The sequence below is a fragment of the Macrobrachium nipponense genome, chromosome 38 (genome assembly GCF_015104395.2).
Source record: "Macrobrachium nipponense isolate FS-2020 chromosome 38, ASM1510439v2, whole genome shotgun sequence".
Lineage (NCBI taxonomy): Eukaryota > Metazoa > Arthropoda > Malacostraca > Decapoda > Palaemonidae > Macrobrachium > Macrobrachium nipponense.
Genome location: NC_061098.1, coordinates 18,789,413 through 18,809,353, shown reverse-complemented (window position 1 = coordinate 18,809,353; position 19,941 = coordinate 18,789,413). Strand labels below are relative to the sequence as shown.

Below are 19,941 nucleotides of genomic sequence, written 5' to 3'. Positions count from 1 at the left end.
TCTAGTCACCCTAACATTATGCTTAAATAAATGCACTCGCACGCAAACACATACACACGGATAGTGTATGTATAAATACATATACTTTGATATTACCATGGATTTTAAGCTCCCTTTTCACAGCCAATTTCGTTTGTATAATGGTATGCGCCGTTGCCAGCAAACTAGCTATTGTTTGTAAGATTCCATATAGCTACTATGAGATTCAGGGTCTCTGTAACACGGTTTTTTGGACTTTGCTCCTTGTCAAAGCATCGGATGTAGCTGAAAGTTGACATATGTATATTTTACAACCACACACAAATTTTGTCAGCATTATCAATAACCTAAACCCGATAGTTTTAATTTTTATAGAGTAAAAATGCTCTAGCCGACGCCATGGCCAATGATTACGAGCCAAAAGTCGAAAAACATTCATTACGTAAGCAAGGTCAAACAACACCTTTTGACTAAATGTTGCCCCGCCCATCCACCCAGACAGAAATTCCATCGGCTCTGAAACCCAAAGACTTTATGAATGGCGGAACGATACATAGATGTGGGTGGGTATCAGTGCTAGCGTAATAATACTACTGTAGCAGTAGTACCGCAACAGTATAGCAGTGATATACATGAATTAAACGTTTAGGCCAACTGCTGGGAGGATCCTTGAGGATCATTTAGCACTTCTTACAACTACTCGAGAAATTAGTTTTTTATAGCCAGAAGTTAAATGTTCTAATCCAACAATGCCCATGATAGCCTTCAGTGTTATCCTGAATTATAACGAGGCGGAAAGTGGGTGGAGCCTCATGAAGTCACCATTCTGACGATAATTATTGGTGAAGGTTTTAAAAAGCCAATATACGGTACCGGCTATTTTTTTCAGTAAATAGGTAAATAGCCAATAAATAAAAATTGCTTGACATTGGATATAGCAGTTATCAAATCAAACTTGTCTACTATGTTTTTGGTAATTACCAACTATTCCCTACATCTTGTCAATCTGATTGTGACCTATAAGTAGACTGTAATTTCTTTGGAAACTTATTTTGGGAGTTAGACTAATATCGAAGTGTTTTTGTATTTATTAACATATTTCGTTGGTTTTGTTCATTATGACAATTATCAGTGGAGAGGTTCCAGAGTTCATAAAGGTGTACTGCTTTGCTTGTATTTAAATTTGCATGTCATTGTTGCCAGAGGTTTAGCCTTCGTTACGTATAGCCAATCATCCATCAAGAAAGAGGGAAGAAATGATGTCATAAGTTACGTACGAGTGAGTTCGAAACCTTTTCTCTGAGTAAGTTGGGCCCGTCTTCAAAAAGGTACTTTTACATTATAAGTACCACATTTATTCAACCTACGTAGTGCAGAATACACTCAAAATTTATGTGTTGATATATATGTATTCTGAATAAGCGTTATATTTATGAAATGCATAGATAAAAAGTTATTGCGAAAAAGCCGTGTTACAGAGGCCCTGAATCTCATAGTAGAGGTAAATGGTATCAGTACCATGTGTGTCGTGATCACGGTCTAGTCCTGATTGCTTGAAGTTGTGGTTTCCAGCTCCCAAAATTGGCGACTATGCTTTATACCATTGGTGGACGATGATCTTTAACCATCATTCCGAACCAACATTTTCAAAAGTAACTTTTATTATCGTCTTGCTCTCTGGTACTACCGATGCGTGCTACTCGCTGTGCAGAGTATCAGCAAAACCCTTCCTCTGGGTCTCCGCTTGACATACTGCCTGACATTCGTTTGTTAATTTACTTACATTTACTGCTTCCTTCGCTCTGGTTTCATTCTTCGCATGTTGGGATTCTGCTCTGTGAAAGCTACTTTGTAAGTCAGTATTCTCTTAGTCTCATTCTACCCGAATGTGTGTTCATATGAATGATAACATAATAATTGAATTGCGTGGAGCCTTGCCGTGCCAGTGATAGCCTCATTTTCAACCTGCGCACATACACACCGCAGGAACCAATCGCATCGGAAAGATCAGTCCACTGACTGTCAATACATCACACTGCCATTCAGGGCAGGCACAATACATCCCCCCAAAAAATGTTCCCGGACACAAAACAACCTTATTTCCCCTGGGACTGGCAAATCTTCCATCGTGTGGAATTGAATTGGTTCATGAAAGGGGTTTAATCATGTAGGGACAGTGGAAAAAAATCCTTCTGTCATAAATACGAGGCATGTTAATGGAGTTTTCCGATGACGAAATTTATTTTTTTTCGGAATAATATAACACTGCTTTCTTTCCGATGAGGCTGGACATGTTTTAATTCATCATGATGATTATTTAATTAAATCCTTTTCTCATAACTAATGGACACCAATGCGACTGCAATCTTTTCTCAAGCTGTATCCATGGAAATATCCACCACGTAGAAATAGATAAGCAGAGAGGTCTAACTCATCCTTTTTCAGTACCAAACAAGTTTTCGAGTAATTTTTTTCCTGTTGTGACCAACTTGTGTAATGATCTAACTAATCCTATAAATAGAACTTCGGAGATTCAAACTTTCTGCAAATAATAATAATAATAAGAATAATAATATAATAATAATAATAATAATTTTTCTTCTCTTGTCCATTTCTTCCTTTTTTGCTTCTGTAGCTCCAATCTCAGACTGTTGATTACTGTCGTTGTGGTGGTCAGTTGCTGGATGACGACCTCCAAGTACCTGACCGTCTTCCCCTTCAATTGGGTTGAATACCTGGTTGCCGGACGAAGCTTCTCTGTTGCCAGAGGTTCCATTTACGTCGTTGTCGTTTATTCCCTTCATTTCTTTCCATCATTGCTGAGTTTTGCTATTTAACCCATAGCTGGACCCTACCCCATCATTTACAGCTGAGTAGACTGAGGAAATTATGGTAAAGTTCCTTTCCCAAGGAATCAACGCCGAGGAAGCGGTCACCCATCCAACGACTGACCAGCCCCAATGTCGCTTAACTTTACTTAATCAGTCCATTGACGACCTAACCCACTGCCACGGCGCCACTAGGCACGATCCCAAGATCCCTGAAAAGGAATCTAGAAAAACTAGACGCTGAAGTAGCTCCAGGACTCATGCAGAAGGTGTGATCCTAGAAACGGCGCACATAGTAAGAAAAGTGATGGACTCCTAAGGAGGCAGGATGCACCGAACCCAACCACACTAAAATACCACCCAGTCGAATTGGAGGACTGTGATAGAGCAAAAAAAAAAAAAAATAAATAAATAAATAAAAATATAATAATAATAAATAATAATAATAATTGAGCAAGCTAATGCTCTTTACAGTTCATAATTTTTTCTTACTTATTCATTTTACTTTGTTATTCCTCTTTCATAGTTTATTCTTTGTTCTGCAATTTCCTTTCCTATATTTGGCTTATGATAATTTGATTTTGCAGCTTGGTTAATAATAATATAATAAATAATAATAATAATAATAATAATAATAATAATAATAATAATAATAATAATAATGAGCAAGGCTTATACATTTCCAAAACGTTAATTATTCTTAAACCACTTGCGAATCACGGCCAGTCCCTTCATACATAGGTTTATAAATAATACTTGTGTATAAACGTTTTATATATAATCGTCGTTTGATATATGATCCCGAAGATTGCACTAGACTTCTGTATAATCATACTTTCTGTGTGCAATTTCAGTCAATTTTATTAACAAATGTTATTCAATCCTTATTTGCCTTTTTTTATTTACATCTCGCCCAACAGAATCTCTCTCTCTCTCTCTCTCTCTCTCTCTCTCTCTCTCTCTCTCTCTCTCTCTCTCTCTCTCTCTCTCTCTCTTCACACACTGGGCCATTCGCCTCTTATCCTAACATGCATGAGTCTCTTGATTATGCTGGATGTTAAGGACCATTCGCCATATTATTTACGTCAACTGGAAACTATAATTAGCGGTGCTACTAACTGGAAACATCAGGTGGTAGTAGTCACTTATTCCATCCTCTAATTGCTGAACCAGTGCGTTATTTTATTTAGGTAAATTCATTAACAGTCTAGCAAAGAAGTTGATTGTTGTTCTTAAAGTTTACGCTATACATTCAGAGAAAATATTTTCGTCGACGTTTTCTTTAAAAGCATTTTGATCCTTAACTATCCGTATATATAAGTTTGGCTCAGTGGAAGGGAAAATGGGCAGTCAAGATACTATATAAAGATCGCCTTGCTTTGTGAGCATTAATAATAATAATAATAATTATAATCTTGATTGCTATTTTCTGTCCAGAGCTAACAACTGTTGCTACTTTGGTGGCCTGTAGCCCCGCATCTTCTTGAGACCTCTCAAATAAGTCATCTGTGATTTGTGAGGGTGACATTATTGATTCCTTTCACTAGCTCAGGGAAGGAAACAACATTTCCAAAGCTCCTAAATTTGCTTCTGTAAACGTATTCACATTGGGAAAATGGAATGAATTAGGAGAGAAACAGACTATACAAAATTAACCATTTATTTACCTAATTCCGACCTTGGCCGGTTTATATGTAATTTCGTAACGTTTGATTGGCAACTCCAACCTCGGTTACCAGTTATTGTATTAAATTTGCAATGTTACTGTCTATTATATTGAAAAAAAAATACATGACAGAATGTATTAAAATTAATTGTAAAACGTTCACTTAACACTATATGACGTAAAGATATCGAGGCAAACTTCGGGTCAAAGTCCACAAAGATGGTCAACCTGTTCCACGGCAGGTGACGGACAATTTGCACAGGTGATCTGAAGCCTGGAAGGCTGAGCCAACTGCTGGGAAAACACCTGCCTTGTGGAAGTTTGCAGGTCGATCCGTCATGCAGACATGACAGTTCAGAGGACGGCGATATTTGGCGACGACTAATGTTTCCTTTAATGCATGGCCACTGTCTCTGCCAATCGTACTACCTATCATAAAACAGAAAATGTAGGCGATTAGCGTAGAAGTAGTATGGGTAGTTCGTCAGCAGAAGAAATAAAGGATATTTCCTAGATGTTGGTGGTCGTTATCTAGGACTGATATTTCTTGGGGGTCATAATCTCATGATATCTATGGTCATTTGTTTACGTTTTTACGGTCATCCCCAACGGGCTTGTGCTAAACGAAGTCTTTTATTAGACTTTGGTGCTAAACACGCCGCAAAGGTTAAAACCCCTGGGGATCACTGTCAAGGACAGAACCGAAATAAAAGACGTAATATCCTTAATGATCACGTCTAATCTTTGCAACTTATTATTTGCTTTAAAAAAATCGTGGATATCATTAATAAACTATTCGGTAGGTGTTACGAATTTAGTAGAAGGAAGCGTACAACCTACTACGGTTGGAAAACAAGTCGAAAAAACATTTTTTATTAGATAAAGCACGGATGGTTATTGTTTTTAATTTCCTCAGCGGTTTTTGGAATAAATTTGTCCATGTCGCATTATTATTGATTACGATCTTTCATTTTTTATAGTATTTCTGAATGTTATTTAATTTTGCAGTTTAGAAGTAATAGTTTGAGGGAAAAAATGAATGGTCTAAATGCAAAACAAAACAAACTTACAGGAACCGATGCCAATTACGAGGGTGGTATGATATTTTTTTTATTTATCAAGGTCACAGAGAAGCAAAAAATGAAGCAATTGAATTACATCAACTATATGAATTTTTTATTATTCCATAAAAGTAATGTGAAAAGTAAAAAAGAAATCTTACTTAATTTGTAAAGAAAAACTAGAAAATAAAAGAAATTTCTAAACTGTGAAAATACCGCACGAGCACCTGAGGTGCCGTTGCAAAGCTGAAGTCTAAAGGATATCTGTAGGTACCCTGAACCCTGGACTGTGAAAAGAAAGTTTTCGGCTAAAAACGGTATGTGAAATGGCGAAATATTTTATAAAATATTTTCATTAATTTATGGTATTAAATGAATAACGTAGCTTTACCGACAGGAAAATGTATTGAGGTTACGCCAATAAATCTTGTGATTCTGAGATGGGTTATATTCTCTTGACATCCACCGGTGGGCTGTGAGGTTAGGCCTACTATTTTGTAGTACTACCTAGGTTGTATCTTAGATTAAAGCCACTTTCATGCATAGTTCCCTGACTTTCTGTATAGAAATTTGGACCTCATTTGATTTCTAGGGTTAGGTAGGTAGCCTATTAGCCTAGCTTAGCTACCTACAAAGGCTCAGGATAGGTAGTAATCTTACGAAAAGCTAGGTATCCCTCGTACTCTACTGCGGGTATAGTAGGTACTACTATTCTAATCTAATCAGTGCTTGCCTAGCCCCCCCCTCCCCGCTTTGCTTTTAAGCCTCTTAGGTTATTATTTAGGCTACCCCTAAGTACTACTAGCTATTTACAATGTACTATGGTATTCTTTTATTCTATACTAGCTAGCTACTAAATGATAAGATAAGGTTTTTCTGTTGGTTTTTAATGTAGGGTTACCTACTATAGGTATTAATGAATTCAGCTAGGGGAAACAACCGACTGGACTAGCTGATCCAGTTTTCACCGCTTGTTGATCCACCCTCCGAAAAAGTACTTTAACACGTCCTGACACTGGAGATGGGTACCAGTCATGAGCATTCGGTGGTGGGAGCAACACCTCGAGACCTCTAATCTCCTTTCGAAGTGAGCAAAAGTACTTTTTCGAAGGGTGGATCAACAAGAGGGCAAGACTGGATCAGGTAGTCCACTCGGTTGTTTCCCTAATGTAAGGCCCTAGTGGGACCTGAAGTAGGTATTTAACAAGGGAAAGGTATAAAAATGAGTGCAGGTCTGGGATTACCTAGTAGGTAGTAGGCTATGTATATTATACCTACTTAGCTATGGTACCTATAGGCAAGGAGGCACCACGGTTGATCATCCTAACTTTGAGCTTTACTATAGAAGATTGGCTCCATCTACTCTCCTTTTTAACAAAAGGTGGCAGGCCAGTGGTTAAGCTGTCATCTGAACCAATCATTTTATAACTGACCCAAATATTTGTCATTTTTTTCCCATATCTTTCAGGCAGCACTTGGTTCTCCAGAGTTTACGATTCTTAGAGTGCAATACAAACACCAAGCACCCTGGCTTAGAGCCTTATTAATCTTGCATCTCGGTGCCAGATTGTGTAGGAGAATTCTGGTTTTTATATTTAGGAAAAAATACAATTTACTGTAGAAATTATATGCATATTTTTCATTTCAGGCTTGGTTGCATCTCAATCCCAAAGGAAAGATGTTGATTACAAAATGCAGAGATATGAACAAATTACTGCCTCATGTAAGTTTTCTTTAATTTTTCATTGCATTTACAATTTTCTTGAATAGAAAAAGAGACCTGGCTGTTCCCTAGAAAAATATTTTCTTGACAGTACTTTTCCCTTTTGAATTCAAAGTGATATACTACAGTAAACCCTCAATCATTTGCAGTTCCCCTGTCTGCACTGTGCAATTTATCATGCTGCTTTCATTTCTGCCCTTTACTATACCAATATTACAAAATTGCATAAGATCGCAATAATTTGAATGAAATTGCTCTGGTATGAGTAAATGTGGAAAGCCAAGATTGAACTGTGTATAACTGTCCACATGGGATATTATGGAGGAGTTATGGAGTTCCATTTGACGTCTGTGTGTGAGAGAGAGAGAGAGAGAGAGAGAGAGAGAGAGAGAGAGAGAGAGAGAGAGAGAGAGAGAGAGGGTAATTGGTGGTTGGATGGTTAACGATTGGATTGGCTGTTGGTGAGTTCTGAGTTGTCTGCTGGTGCTGTTAGAGTTTAGAGTTCTGTGTTTTGAGTGAGTCTTTAGTGACTCTTAGTCAGGAGCTGTGAGAGACAGTAGTGTTGGCGGCCTTTTAGTGAAGGCATTGATATTCAGCTTAGTTGTGTGTTTTTGTTTGTTATTTGGTTGTTATTAAGTTAGTGTTGTTTGCTTAGAGTTGTGCTCGTGCTGTTGTGATTTTTTGCGTTGTTTGTGCAGTGGCCTGTTGTCGTGTTGTTGAGTTTTTGTTGTTATATGTGAGGTTGTGGTTGTGTTCCTTGGTTGTTTGCTGTGTTGTTGAGTTGTGGTTGTGTTCCTTGGTTGTTGTTGTGTTTTTGTTAAGTTGTTGGGTTGCAGTCCTTGGGTGTTGTGTTGTTGGGTTGTGGTTCTTGGTGGTTGTTGTTAGTGTCTCAGCGACCTTGACCGGCGGACAGCACAGCATAGCCCTGGAGTATCTGGAGTTTGTAAGTACATGTGTTTTGTGTATGTTTTGTTTTGTTTTGTGTGGATATAGGGCTAGGTCAATTGTCTTGTGTGTATGCTGTAGTGTAAAGAGGAAAGTGTGACTGGGGTGAGTTGGGCAGGTGGAGTGATTAGGTTTATGTTGGGGAGGGGAGGGGGGCGGATTTGCCACTTGTTTTTTAAGCTTGTGATCCCGCCACATTATAGCCTTCAAGTTAATGCACAGAGATTTCCAATTTATTAGAATTAAATATTACTGTACATATACTTTTTTGAGAGAGAGAGAGATTGATTTTGTTGTCTTTTTATTCATTATTCTTGGGCTAACTGTACATTATATGCAGTACAGTTCATATGATTGGCTAATGTCCTTTAATTTAAAATGGGAGCCGTAGAAAATGTAAGTACTACACTAATGGGAGTCTAGAGAGTGAGGTGCATTAGCATCATTCTTTCATATACTGGTGCTGCTTTTCAGTGAATCTGGTTGCTTTCAGCAGGTAAAGGAGATCAATTGTGAATGTGAAAGATCTCTGTCGAAATACAATTTATGAAAAAGTGACAAACAAGAGACCATCTGTACAAGGTCCAAGTTATAACTACTAGCATTAGGAAGTTGATAAATCTCCGGTGGAAGTAGACATCCACACCAGAGAATGGTATTCTAGTAAAGGAAGCGCAAATAACCTAAAACAGTAACATAGATTTTATCAGTATTCAAAGCTTAATTTTGCCACTTATGCTGCCATATTGTAATTTCTGTTAATCATAGCTAACATAATGCACTTAAGATTTTAAAGAAAAATTGCACATTGACTTGACATCTCTGCTTGACTGAATCAAATGAATACATTGATATATATATATATTACTCCCTTACATATCAGCTGCATTCCTTTGGTGGTACATATTTAGCTGAGCTACTTTTTTTAGATGGTATTTATTTTGCAGATTAATCTCTTACATTAAATACTTTGTAAATTTCAGTTTGTTCATGCAACTTACCTGTCAGATATATATATAGCTGATAATTTCCGACACCGACAGAATTTAAAACTTACGACACACGTAGTGGGAGTCAGGTGGTTAGTACCCATTCCCGCCGCTGGGAGGCGGGTATCAGGAATTATTCCCATTTTCTATTCATAATTTTTCTGTCGCCGGTGTTGTGAACATCTGTTTACAGCACCTCCGTCTGGATTTGGAAACTTATTGCTACTTGAGTATCCCTTTTGGTTCTTTTTTTTGGATTAATTGATTGGATCGGTGGCTAGGCACACGTTATTAGTGGATTGATTTGATTTTGGTTTGGACTTTTCTTGGAATAATATGTCAGGGTCTAGTACAGCTAGCGCTAGGTTCTGCTCTAGAACTGATTGTAGAGGTAGGCTACTGAAAGCTTCAGTAGACCCACATACGGTATGTAAGAGTTGCAGGGGAGCATGAATGTGTGTATGAAAGCCGTTGCAAGGAGTGCGAAAGACTAACAGATTCTGAGTGGAAGGCGTATGAGACCTATCTTAGGAAACTTGAAAAGAAAAGGATAGGTTAAGGAGGTCTTCCTCCAGGAGTGTTTCAGGCGTTCAAGATATTAATGTTTTCTCCTGTTAACCCTCCTTCTGTTAATGCTCCTAACCCTGTAGTTTTGCCTCCGGGCCCTGAAACAGTGTCTGTAGAGAGTAATACTTTATCCTTAATATTGGAGTCGATTCGTAATTTAGAATCAAAAGTGTTGGCTCTTGAGAGCAAAAGTGACGTGCAAAAAGTGCAGTGATACCCCTTGTGTAGTGATCCACTGTAGTGGAGGGTGCGTCAGATCGGCCTCGTTTCGCCTCTAGGCCTGGACCTCTGCTTGACTCCCATGACCTGGGGAGGGAGCATGGTCGAAAGCCGAAGGAGGGTTACAAGGAACCCCCACCGATCTGACGTGCCTTCGGCAGTTACTGATGAAAATCCCCCAGACTGCCAGGGAGCGTGCGCGTGCACGCCTCCTCAAGGAGTGTTTTTCCGTCATCGGAGGCTTCATCCCCACGTAAGGGTGGAGTTTCTCAAGGTGCTTCACGTCCGCTGAAAAGGACGGCGCGTAATGTTTGACGCTTCACGTCCTAGTTCGCCGCTTTTGCGATCTTCGCCTGACAGTGCGTTCGCTGCTTTTCCGCCGCAGAAAAGGCGTAGAGAGTCGTTCGGACTTGGATTCAGTTAGCTCGTGTGAGCGGATAACGGTCGCTCCAGAGCTCGGAAGAGGCCGTACCTGGGAGAAGGAGGGGGGCGTCCCCTCGCCGCTCTCCTGCTCACAGGATCAGTCCCTCCCCAGAGCAGGAAGATTCGCTAACAAGAGAATGATTCAGTCACTGCAGCAGCAACTTCAGGACGCTTTCTTTGCTGCTAGAGAGGCTCTTCCGCGTCGTAGGAAGGATGAGAAGCTTCCTGTGAAGAAGTCAAGACCCGCTCTTTCTCCTCGCTCGCCTCTCTCTTCGTTCGAGTCTCCCTCTAGAGTTCGTTCTGCTCCCCAGCAGCTCTCTAGAGGAGGTGAGAAGTTCGCTTCTCGCTCTCAGGATGATATATCTCCGCTCGCAAGTCTTCGCATGTTCGCAAGCGAGTGATCGACGCTGAGCGCGCTTCTGTGCAAGTGGAGCGCGCTTCAGGTGGCCGGCCAGACGCGCACCTGTTTGTGGATAAACGTGCACCAGTGAGCGGCAGCCCGCTCGCTGACGGACGCTCGGCGCGCACCAGTGGAAGCCAAGCGTGCACGTAGTGGACGCTCGGTGCGCGCCAGTGGACGCCAAGCGTGTGTTGGTAGAAGTCGACGCGCAACACCTGTCGGCGCCAAACGTGCGGATTCGGACGCCAAGCGCGCGCTGGTAGACACCAGTCCCTCACCGATGCAAGTTCAGGTGGATGAAGGAACCCTTCATGGTCGTCAGTTTTCTTCAGAGTTTCCTCCTACTTCTCCAGTTTCTGAGGAAGGAGTTAGCGACGATTTAGTAGAAGCAGAGGAAGAACAACAAACATCTACGGTCTCATCGGACTATAAAGTTTTTGGAATGCGTCTGCTACAGTCGGAGTTCGGAGAAACTTTTCAACCGGAAGCCCCTCGTACTCCTCCTTCTCAATTTTCTTCTTTTAAGGCAACGAAGGCATCGGGGTTCATTAAAATGAAGAAGTCGCTTTCCACGAAGCAAGCGTTCCGGAAAGTCAATGAATGGATGGAGAAGAGGAAAGCGTCAGGAAAGTCCTCTTTAGCTTTACCGCCTTCAAGACTCTGCGGTAAAGGAGGCATGTGGTACGAGACAGGAGAGGACATAGGCGTTAAACTACCAGCCTCTGCTCAAGGTGACTTTGGAGCATCGTAGACGCCTCCAGAAGAGCCCTTCTGTCTTCATCAAAAGTCACGTGGACCCATAACGAGTTCGACTTTCACCTAAAAGGCCTCTTCAGGACTCTAGAGGTCTTCAACTTTCTTGACTGGTGTCTTGAGTTTTAGATGCAAGGTCAAGGAGTTCTGACTATTAGTCTGGGGGAGCTGTCCAGCGTTCTTTCCCTTGTATGGACAAGGCCGTCAGGGATGGTTCTGAGGAGTTGGCTACGCACTTTAGCTCGGGGATTCTTAGAAGAGAGCGCTCTTTTGTAACTTCACGGCCAAATCCGTTCTCTCCAACGCAAAAGGCGGACTTGCTCTTCGCTCCTTTCTCAGACCATCTCTTTCCCCAGGCTATGGTTAAGGACATAGCTTCAAGCCTTCAGGAAAAGCAACGCAAGATCTTCTGGCTCAGTCTTCTAGAAGGCCAGCAGCTGCTTCATCTTCTGGAGCTTCGTTTTGCCAAGAAATCGAGGCCCTTTCGTGCTGACTTTCTCGAAAGCAGCCTCCGAGGAAGAGGCTCTTCCAGAGGAAAACCCCTGCTCCGTCAAAGAGTAGGAAGTGAGTCGGGAAGTCCTTCAGACGCCGGTAGGAGCCAGGCTTCTTCGATTCGCGAGAGCCTGGGAAGAGAGAGATGCCGACCCTTGGTCGCTGGATGTCGTGAGGAAAGGGTACAGGATGCCTGTTCTTGAAGTCGCCCCCGCTATCCTCAACACCAAAGGATTTGTCTCCCTCTTATCGAGGAGAGAAGCAGAAAGTGCTTTTCGATCTGCTGGAACAAATGATCGAGAAGCAAGCGGTAGAACAGGTCTTCGACCTGGAATCACCAGGGTTTTACAACCGCCTGTTTTCCTGGTGCCGAAAACATTGCGGGGGTGGGGGTGGCGCCAAACCCGTCCTCGATGTCAGCAGTCTAAATCTCTTTGTGAGAAAGAAGAAATTCAAGATGGAGACGACTCAATCGGTGCTGTCAGCTTTGAGACCGGGGGATTGGGATTGTGTCTCACTGGACCTCCAAGACGCGTATTTTCACGTCCCCATCCATCCCCAATCAAGGAAATACCTGCGATTTGTCCTGAAGGGAAGGTATTCCAATTCAGGGCACTTTGCTTCGGTCTGACCACAGCGCCGATGGTTTTCACCATTCTAATGAAGAACGTGGCAAGGCTGCTTCATTTGGAGAATATACGGATCTCTCTCTAACCTAGACGACTGGCTTATTCGAGCCTCATCGCGCGCGAACTGTCTGGAGGACCTGCACACGACCATGACGTTAGCAAAGTCCCTGGGGCTTCTGGTAAACCTCGAAAAGTCGCATTTTTGACGCCGTCTCAATCTTTAGTCTATCTGGGGATTCAGATGGACTCAGTGGCTTTTCGGGCTTTTTCCGTCCCAGGGGCGACAACTTCAATGCTTGGAGAAAGTGGCGACCTTTCTGGGGAAGGAACATGCTCGGTGAGGGAATGGATGAGTTTGCTGGGGACCATTTCCTCACTGGAGAAGTTTGTTTCTCTGGGAAGGCTCCACCTCAGACCTCTTCAATTCTTCCTAGGCCAACAGTTTGAAGAACAAGCAAGATCTGGAGGCGATCTTGTGCTTAACAAGAGAGGTGAAGGATCACCTAAGTGGTGGGGCAGACCTCGGAAGCTCGCAGAAGGGCTCTCCCTCAAACTTCGGAAACCCCGACCATAGTGTTGTTTTCCGACGCGTCGTCCACGGGTTGGGGAGCAACACTAGGAGGGAAAGAAGTGTCGGGCACCTGGAGAGGGGAACAGGTGTCCTGGCACATCAATCTGAAAGAGCTGTCAGCCATTTATCTGGCTCTCAGGTTTTCCAGGAAGAAGTATCCGGCAAAGTCGTTCAGATCAATGCGGACAACACCACAGCGCTGGCATACCTAAGAAATCAAGGGGGAACTCACTCGCTTTCTCTGTTTGCCATCGCAAAGGAACTCCTGTTGTGGGCAAAAGCGCAAGAAGTCACGATCCTGACAAGGTTCGTGTCAGGAGTACAGAATGCTTCGGGCGGACCTTCTCAGTCGACGAGGACACTGTTGCCGACAGAGTGGGACCCTTACCAAGAGGTTTGCCAGTCGCTGTGAAACCTGTGGGGCTGTCCACAGGTGGATGTCTTCGCAACGTCCAGGACGAGAAGACTTCAACTCTATTGCTCCCCAGTTCTGGACCCGGGAGCAGTAGCAGTAGACGACCCCTACTTTGGAGTTGGTCGGGCCTAAGACATATACGCTTTTCCCCCGCTCAAGATCCTCGGGGAAGTGATGAGGAAGTTTGCGGCATCGGAAGGAGCGAGGATGACTCTCATCGCCCCCACCCCCTTCTGGCCGGCAGCCGACTGGTTCACAGAGGTGATGTCCTTCCTGGTAGGACTTTCCGAGGACTCTACCCTTAAGGAAAGATCTACTCAGACAGCCCCACTTCGAGAGGTACCACAAAAACCTCCCCGCTCTGAGTCTTGACTGCGTTCAGACTATCAAGAAGTTGGCCAGAGCGAGGGGTTTTTCAAGACCTGTGGCGAAGGCGATTGCCACCGCAAGGAGGCCCTCCTCGATCGCTATGTACCAATCGAAGTGGGCCGTCTTCAGATCCTGGTGCAGGAAGAAGGGCATTTCCTCCACCACAACCTCTGTGAGCCAGATAGCTGACTTCCTTCTTCATCTGAGAGAAGAAGTGAAGTTGGCTGTTCCAACTATTAAAGGCTACAGGAGCGTGCTTTCTGTAGTCTTTAGACACAGAGGACTCGATTTGTCTAATAATAGGGACATTCACGATCTCATTAGATCGTTCGAAACTAGGAAGGTAGTCCAGCCTAAAGTACCCTCGTGGAACTTGGATGTGGTACTCAAATATTTGATGTCGAGTAACTTCGAACCGCTTCATTCAGTTTCTATCAGGAATCTGACGAAGAAAACGATCTTCCTAACCGCTCTGGGCGACCGGCGAAAGAGGGTTAGCGAAATTCAGGCCATTAGCAAGCAGATCGCTCTTTTCAGAAAGTAGTGCGGTGTGTTCTTTAAGTCCCATGTTCTTAGCAAAGAACGAGAATCCTTCCAACCCGTGGCCGAGGTCCTTCGAAATCAAAGGGTTTGGCAGATATAGTTGGGAACGAACGTGAGAGATTCCTGTGTCTGTCAGGGCTCTAAGGTTCTATCTGCAGAGAACTAAAGCTTGCAGAGGTTCATCGGACAATTTGTGGTGTTCAGTGAGGAAACCTGATCTTCCTATGTCGAAAAACGCACTGGCGTTCTTCATCAGGAATACGATTCAAGAAGCGCATAATAAGTGTAGTGACAGTGATTTAAAGCTTCTGAAAGTAAAAGCTCACGAAGTGAGAGCTATTTGCTACTTCGGTAGCCTTTCACAAAAATATGGCTCTCAAAGATATTTTGAATGCCACATTTTGGAGAAGCAATTCGGTGTTCGCTTCACACTACCTGCGGGAGGTGAAAGTGACATACGAAAATTGCTTCTCCCTCGGACCATACATTGCTGCAGACACTGTTTTGGGGGCAGGAGGTAACACTCATCCTATCCTTTAGGGATTAGGGGGTTTTTTAATTTGTGTTTATGGTTGTGGGGTGACCGCCTGGGGCGGGTCTCCCTTCCATTAGCTTAGTTAAGTGGGATACCTTTGGTAAACTAAGCCAGGTGGTGGTATTTTTGTCTCGTTGCCCTCATTACTATGGTCCATGGTCTAGTCACGTCGTGGTCTCGCCCCTGTTGACAGATCATCTGAGTTGCACCAGCTATATAGGTCTCTACCTCGCTGGCAACTCTAGTAGCACAAGCAGACTTACGTGGCAGTAATCACGAAGCCAGCTATGCTAACAGGTAAGGAATCAAGATATCAATTATCTGCACATATGTGTTTCCTAAAATCCCTCGATTCTGTCTCTCCCACCACCAAAGGTGGGGGGATTCAGCTATATATATCTGACAGGTAAGTTGCATGAACAAAATGATATTGTAATGATACAATTAAGTTTGTTCATACTTACCTGGCATATATATATAATTAAGTACCCGCCCACCTCCCCTCAGGAGACAGTGGAAATAAAAATTATGAATAGAAAATGGGAATGATTCCTGATACCCGCCTCCCAGCGGTGGGAATGGGTACTAACCACCTGACTCCCACTACGTGTGTCGTAAGTTTTAAATTCTGTCGGTGTCGGAAATTATCAGCTATATATATCTGCCAGGGTAAAAAAGTATGAACAAACTTAATTGTATCATTACAATATCATTTTAGTTTATGATTACTAGTATATGAAATGGTTATACATGTTGTGGGATATTTGGAATGTTCAATTGTAGTTTATACAATAGAATCTGTTACTTAGAATGGTAGATAAATTAGTTTCTGATAAGTTGGGACAGCTGTAGTAAAGTAGCTAAGGGACCTAACGCACACAGTATATACTGGGTATCCCAGTATATACTGTGTGCTTGGTTCCCTTAAGGTGGTTAGCACTTTTGAGTTTCTGCTATTACTGGATTGAAAATCAGGCCAATGCATTGTCCTATAGGTAAGGTAAACAGAGACTTTCGTTTTTTGTGCACCAGAATATTAAATTGTTCAGAAGACTCTCTTTTAGGGTCTGCATTTTAAAATATAAAAACAATTTTAGGGCTGAACCAGTGTTTGTGCGGAGACTTATCACCAGCAGGATTGCTTCTGTCCAGTTGATATCACAGTTGTTGTGCAGTTCCTCATTAAAAGTTAATTATATAATGATTGACTAATTAGATACAGAGCATTTTGATCTACCAAATGAATTATTTTTGAATAAGGGAAACTATGGCTTGAGTGATGCAGCAGGATTTTTGATTAGTATTTTTTGAAAAAATAATACATACTATATCTTGTATTTTTTTTCAGGTTCACAAAAATGGTGACTCCTTGGTGGTGAGGTGCCTCTCTCTAAGTCCAAGGTAGGTTTATTTTATGGTTGGTTATATGTAGGCGACATTGTCTGTGGTCTGTTGTCCATGATTATAATTTGTCTCTTCTGTTAAACTGAGATAAGATAATAGTTACTGGTACTTTAACTGTATTAAATATTTATCATTGAACTCCAGCATTAAAAAAAATGCATTATAGTATGGTAATAATATCTTGCTATTGTTGTAATAGTACTGCCTTTGTTTGATGATGACGTAGCTTTGTATACGTAATGACAAACAGGAAAATTTGTATTGTAAGCTTCTACCTCTAGATTTTTTTACTACTATATTTCATTACATATTTATATGTATATGTCACATTAGTCTTGTTAGATGAAATTACTTGTGATGTAAATGTTTTGAACTTTGAGTTGACTGCCTTTTTCATAATGTTTGTTTTAGTTGTTCCAGTACAAAGGAGGAATACCAGTATGTACACAAGTCCAAGGTGCCTACAATGCATTTCCAGAAATCTCTATTACGACTTCCTATCCCAGGTAGTATTTCATAGCTTATATGTTCATTTAAGTTTATTTCAAGACATAAGTTTTCATGTATTTCCAGTACTAGTTTAGTTTGTCATAAGCTCAGATAAATATCATAGAAATAAACATTTTTGTTTTTAATATGTAGTACTGAGTGTTTAATACTTGTAGTGAAAACTTAACTAAAAATAGTAAATTGCTATGAAATCAAATAGCACCTACTAGCATGATTTAATGCTTCTTCTCCAGAAAATGACTAAGTATATTATTATATTAATTTTAAAGCAATTAAGATTGTTGCTCCAAGAATCAAGATATTTTACTTTTACTTTCCATACTCTTTCAAAATCAACTTATGTATTCCCAACCCTAAATAGGAAATACCTAATATTTTGAATATTTCACATACATAGTTTCTATTTTAATGCTTCTTAACCAGTTTTCATAGTCTGCTTTTCTTTTTAATTTATTTTTCCATATATATTAAGTATGATATCTTTCAACTCTACTGTTATATGAAGTTTAATTTTGATCCTTTTGCAGAAACCCTTTCCAGCCTTGTTTTTGAAATGTTGATATTTGCATATGTTGAAGATTACATTAATTTAAACTCCAAAATTAATGGACAGATAATTATTTGCACATGATAATTAATGATGCACCAAACCCAAAAGTTTGATAAGTTTTATATTTCAGATTTGGAGAAGACCTGTTCTCGTTACCTGCGATCACAGAAAGCCCTCTTGTCTGATGATGAGTATAAAGTTACGGAAAACATTGTTAATCAGTTTAAGACTGGTCCAGGGTCAGATCTTGACTGCAGAGCTCACTCAGGACAAGGTAAGGTTCTTTCATGGAGAGGAAGTGTTGATGAAAGCTTATGGTATTTGTGCTTATTCGTTGTCAGCTATTTTATGAGGTTTCATTGCTGATTGCCATATAGTGGTAGGCACAATTCGACTTTGTCCATTAGTCACCTTGTTTGGTCCACTGAGCTATTGAGGCGACTGTAACCTCTCTCTCAAGAATAAAACCAAAGCTGAGACGCCGCATTTAGTCCACCATTGGTAGGCAAGACTGTAGTTAGTCCATGAATCACACAGTTTGACTGAAAACTATGATGTGTGTACTGATTTGGTGGAGGATGACCTTGTGTTCTCAAGAAAGGGCAAAGCCAAAATTGAGAAGTCTTATTTGTTTGTTAGCAGTGCATGGTTGTATTTATTCCCAGTCACCAGGGGTTAGTTGAGAGAATCATGCAGGCTTATGAGGTCACTTAAGGTCACCAGTGTGAGGAAACATCATAACATAAGTTACAGATAAGCAACTAACTTCGGTAGTGAGCTCTGACCTGCTTTAATGTGGCCTGCAGGCTAAGCAGTAGTTAATTGTGATCTGTTGCCCATGTGGTGGGCCATGCAAGTAATGTATGGGCACATGGCTGAGAGAGTGGTTTGTGAGAGACCGCTGAAAACTGCCTGCTAAACCTGGGTTGGCAGCAAAGCTGGAAAGTTGAGGAAGCAGAGTGCTACACCTTAATTAGATCCATCCTTCCATTCCCCACCAATTGATTTCTGGTGCTTATCCTGAGTAGAGCTACAGTGTTTTTCAGTTGTAGATTTTGTCTTTTCCTAAAGGAGTGTTAACTTACAAGACAAGAGGTGCTCGCAATTACCAAAAGGCAGAATTACAAGGAAAAAGATGTATTTATAACGAAAAAGAAAGTGCCAAATAAGTACTATGAAGAAGGCATTTGTGTAGTACTTAATGAAATGATAGTAGAATTGATCTAGAAAGTTCAGAACATCAACATACAGTGGATACAAATTAAAGATATATAGCAAAATACTACTGTATTTTTCATCAGACTAGTGAAAACTTACACAATTTGCATAGGAAGGTTCTGATTATTATTTTTTTGTAACTATTATAGGAATGTACTTGGAAAAAGTGAAGCAGTACATTAGAATACAGGATATTCTTTGGACATGAAAGAAACACATATATTACCTATTAAATACTGTTCATGAAAATATACATACATGCTGTGAAACGAAATGAACTTCGTATCAAGAGGAAAAGTTTACAATCAATTATGGATGATTATGCCATAAATAACAAATGGATGAAGGTACAAATGCCTTAAAAAAACAGTGACCAAAATGGCTGATCTAAAGGAAGTCTTAACACTTACTTTACCTGGTAACTAGTGATGATAGGTACTTATTGAACTGGCTTGGGAAAACTTATTTACAGGAAAAATAAAGACACAGGTAGTTCATTTGAGTCCTTCCTTGTAGATATTGGTTAAATACTTTTAAGTGATTGAAAATTGTAAATATAAAATAATCCATAAATGATAAAGTTGAAAACTTAGGATTTGACGTAAGTTTTATGTTCTCAGGGAAATACTAACTATTGGCAGTTAGAGGTGTGGCCGATGTTATCCACTCTCCTGCCATAAGCCAGCACTTTTTCTCTAGCCATGATGAGTGGCAAACTGACAATATGTGTTTGTGCACTCTGTCTGACTGGATGTGTGTTCTATCTGATGTAGAGTTCAAGGTTCTGTGCCTTTTGTGTCAGTGGAACCAGTTTTACTGTTCTTCAGGGTTGGGCCTTACATACTCCTGGTCTCCTTATCACTAAAAGAGGTTCAGCAAGGAGCGGAGGAAGGCCAAAAGACATTAGCCAGTATTCTTTGGGGGAATAATTCTGCCTTTTACACTGCTGAATATCTTTTGCTGCTTTGTCCAGACTACCCTCCTCACTCTTGCCCCTTCTCTTCTCTCTCCTCTGGCTTGGTTTTTAGGTTTTTGTCTACATGCTTGATTGTAGTAAAGCAATCAAATTTTGCTGTCTGATAGCACAGTTACACTATCCCAGGTATGACTGTGGCTTGTGCTCATGATTGGCCACATGTGCCTCTGTGGCGT

At 41.1% G+C, this 19,941-nt stretch overlaps 2 protein-coding genes across 2 annotated transcripts in view; both read left to right on the top strand.

Moving 5' to 3' along the window:
- The window catches only part of LOC135209479 (carnitine O-palmitoyltransferase 2, mitochondrial-like), a 74,951-nt gene extending 56,211 nt beyond the window's left edge, over positions 1-18,740 (top strand). The window contains exons 2-6 of the mRNA XM_064242133.1: positions 7,183-7,257; positions 16,456-16,508; positions 16,923-17,017; positions 17,702-17,845; positions 18,643-18,740. Coding sequence (XP_064098203.1) covers positions 7,213-7,257; positions 16,456-16,508; positions 16,923-17,017; positions 17,702-17,845; positions 18,643-18,740 — 435 coding nt within the window. The 5' untranslated portion in view covers positions 7,183-7,212. The remainder of the gene's footprint in view (positions 1-7,182; positions 7,258-16,455; positions 16,509-16,922; positions 17,018-17,701; positions 17,846-18,642) is intronic.
- The window catches only part of LOC135209692 (carnitine O-palmitoyltransferase 2, mitochondrial-like), a 75,096-nt gene that overhangs the window by 25,404 nt on the left and 29,751 nt on the right, over positions 1-19,941 (top strand). The window lies entirely within an intron of this gene.